The following is a 3,318-nucleotide window of genomic DNA, read 5'->3' as shown; positions in this document are numbered from 1 at the left end:
ATTGGATAAGAAAAGTGTGGGTATTAAACAGTCTACCATAGTTCCTAATGTTGGAAAACATACTCTGTTTTCTTTTTCTTTTTTAAATTGATTTCAGAGAAGGAGAGGGAGAGATAGAGACATCAATGATGGAAGAGAATCATGGATTGGCTGCTTCCTGCACACACGCCCCCACTCCCACACAGGGGATCGAGCCAGAAACCCAGGCAGGTGCCCTGACTGGGAATTGAACTGTGACCTCCTAGTTCACAGGTCGATGCTCAACCACTGAGCTGCACTGGCCGGGCTCAATTTTCAACATGGAATGTAAAAAAATGGGTGCTTGCAAAGTGTTTAATTTGTTACAGTAATGGATGTGTGTACAAAAGTACACTAGATACCACCCCCCCCACCCCCCAGGAGGTGTTCAGGAGATGGTGTAACACACAGTTGGAAGAGGCTGTGATTCCCAGGAAATTTAGTTTTGCACAGCAAAGTATACAGTAGGTGCTCAATAGCAACACCTAATGTACCCAATAGGTGCACAGAGACATTTGCCAGATTTGTCATACCGCCTGAGACCCGTGGGTTCTTGTGATGATGTGGCTGTGCACTGGAAGGGTTTCTTAATCCCCTGGGAGGCTCTGGCCCATCCTGGGTGGAGCCAAGTTCAAGGGCCGCGGGGCCCCTAGCCTGAGCCTTCCGCCTGCCCGCCCGCAGCCTGCTGATCACCTCGCTGGGCCACATCAAGCTGACCGACTTCGGCCTGTCCAAGATCGGGCTCATGAGCATGGCCACCAACCTCTACGAGGGCCACATTGAGAAGGACACCAGGGAGTTCATGGACAAGCAGGTGGGTGGGCAGGCGCCCCTGCGTGTGGGGTCCCCTCCGCCTGGAGCCTGGCCCCAGGACATGGCGAGAGTTGGCTGTAAAAAAGGAGAAAATGAACTGTCCCCTGCACTTCTCCCCACCCCTTACTCCCAGCCTGGCCCCGGCCTCCCTGACTCTTCGGGGTTCCTCTTGGGCTGGGGGCCGTCCTCAGTTTCCCCGTTCTATCCCGTCCCAGGTGTGTGGGACGCCCGAGTACATCGCGCCTGAGGTGATCTTCCGCCAGGGCTACGGCAAGCCGGTGGACTGGTGGGCCATGGGCGTTGTCCTCTATGAGTTCCTGGTGGGCTGTGTGCCTTTCTTTGGAGATACCCCCGAGGAGCTCTTCGGCCAGGTGGTCAGTGGTACGTTCTCCCCCCACCCCCCAGGGGGCCACGGGTTCGAGTCTCTGGGGCTCAGGGCAGCAGTTTGCCCACCTGTGTGAGAGAGGGCCGCCCCGGTGTGGGCCATGTGCCTGTGGTATGCCTGGCCCCAGCTGGGCACTGGGGACACAGCTGCGGACACTATGGACAGCCCTTTGGCACACACTGTCTGGAGGCAAGAAGGACAGTTAGCGAGATAAATAAACAAATTATGGAGCAATTAGATGCCAAAAATGCCAAGAAGGAGAAGGCACAGAAAGGAGAGGGGGCAGCAGGGTGCTGGGGGCGCTGCAGTAAGTAGAGAGCTGAGGGGGCCTCAGAGACGACCTGTGAGCAAAGACCTGAAGGTGAGAGGGAGCTACGCCGTAGAAGATGGGAAGGTGCTCTGGACAGACAGCACAGCCAGAGCAGAGGCTGGGCGGCGGGACCAAGCCTGACCATCCCAGCCCTCTCCCCGCATCCCCCTATTTTAGATGAGATCATGTGGCCAGAAGGGGAGGACGCCCTTCCAGCTGACGCCCAGGACCTCATCACCAGGCTCCTTCGGCAGAGCCCCCTGGACCGTCTTGGCACTGGTACGTGTGGAGGCTGGGGTCAGTAAGAACTACCTGACGGGCTGCATGGAGGAGAAGGACTGGGAGCTGGGGTTTTGAAGGACGCATAGGTGTTTGCCAAGAATTAGCACAAGACCTTGAAGGAATGGCAGGTGGCTGGTTCGGGTGCAGGGGGAGAACGCTGAGGCTGAGTGAGTGTCTGAGCCGCAAGATCACCAGGGGCCGTGCCCTAAGGCCCTCAGTGGCCCAGCCCAGTGGCTCCCACAGTCACCTAGTGGATGGTTAAAGAACCATTTGAGACGTATGCAGCCACCCATTAACATGGGGCGTCATGTTCATGATGAAGCTGGGCCATGGGAGAGGACAGGAGCGCTGAGGCTGGGGAACAGGACGCCTTCACGCAGTCCGCTCTACTCCAGGGAGCAGCAACGTGGGGACGGCCCAGGGGAAGCCCTTCTAAGGCCCTGGGGCCTCTACGGGTGGTGGGATCCCAGAATCCACCAGAAGGAGGAGCCGGACCTGGGTTCAAGCCCCAGCTCTTCCTCTCCGGGCTCTTAAACGGTGGCCGGCTCCCCCCCCCGCCCCCCATCTTTCTGATTCTATGTTGGGAAGTCTGGGGTAGGGCGCACAGTGCTCAGCCGGCATGTCTGCAGGTGGCACCCATGAGGTCAAGCAGCACCCCTTCTTCCGGACGTTGGACTGGGCGGGGCTTCTGCGCCACAAGGCCGAGTTCGTGCCACAGCTGGAAGCCGAGGACGACACCAGCTACTTCGACAGTGAGTACCAGTCCCAGGAGCGGAGCGGGGTGTGTGCTTGCCTCTCACCCTGGGCCTAGAGCTTCCAACTTCCTGAACTTCCCGAGAAGCTGAGGCAGGTCTGCCAGCTGGTTCCTGCTCTGGGTTCAGGAGGTGCTGCACCCGCTCACGTTGTGGGCGAGGACAGCAGGGCACTAATGTGGCAGATCCTTGCCCGGGTCCTGCAGCAGGTTGGCATTCCAGCATGGAACCCGGTCTGTCGCACAGGGCGGGGCACCTGGCCCAGCTGCTGTAGAGGCTCGTCCCACTCAGGGCTTCGGCCAAACACAGCCAATGCCCTTGGTTTCCAACGCCTCTTCAGAACGTGCTGTGTGATCTCGGGCATGTCAGAGGTCCTCTCTGAGTGTCTGTCTCTTCCTCTGTAAGACGAGGAACATACTTTACATTGGAGGTGCACCATTTTCCTAATTCTGGGTGACCTCTCTCAAGGGTGAAGACACTAACACATGGACACAAGAGTTCCTACCCACGGTCCCACCGCTTTCATGGACACAGCTCGGAGGGACTCCCCGATAGGCACTCTGCTGCCCCAGCCACTTGTCCCTAAACACACAGGGCATACCCCACTTGGAAGCCTTTGCCATGTGGTGCCCCTGCCGCACCCTCTCCACACACCCCAGGACCCTCACAGCCCCTTCACGTGGGCTGTGTGTGCCTCTCCCTCCTGCAGCGCGCTCAGAACGGTACCGGCACCTGGGCTCTGAGGACGATGAAACCAA

The 3,318-nt window shown here is 58.4% G+C and overlaps 1 protein-coding gene across 1 annotated transcript in view; it reads left to right on the top strand.

Moving 5' to 3' along the window:
• The window catches only part of MAST3 (microtubule associated serine/threonine kinase 3), a gene marked incomplete at its 5' end in the record, with an annotated part of 15,371 nt that overhangs the window by 5,080 nt on the left and 6,973 nt on the right, over positions 1–3,318 (top strand). Inside the window, 5 exon segments of the mRNA XM_015557714.1 lie at positions 700–832; positions 1,047–1,212; positions 1,704–1,805; positions 2,438–2,560; positions 3,270–3,317. Of these exon segments, the coding sequence (XP_015413200.1) occupies positions 700–832; positions 1,047–1,212; positions 1,704–1,805; positions 2,438–2,560; positions 3,270–3,317 (572 nt within the window).

The sequence above is a fragment of the Myotis davidii genome, unplaced genomic scaffold (genome assembly GCF_000327345.1).
Source record: "Myotis davidii unplaced genomic scaffold, ASM32734v1 scaffold448, whole genome shotgun sequence".
Lineage (NCBI taxonomy): Eukaryota > Metazoa > Chordata > Mammalia > Chiroptera > Vespertilionidae > Myotis > Myotis davidii.
The sequence above is the reverse complement of the archived record's forward strand: the minus strand, read 5'-3'. Positions and strand labels throughout refer to the sequence as shown.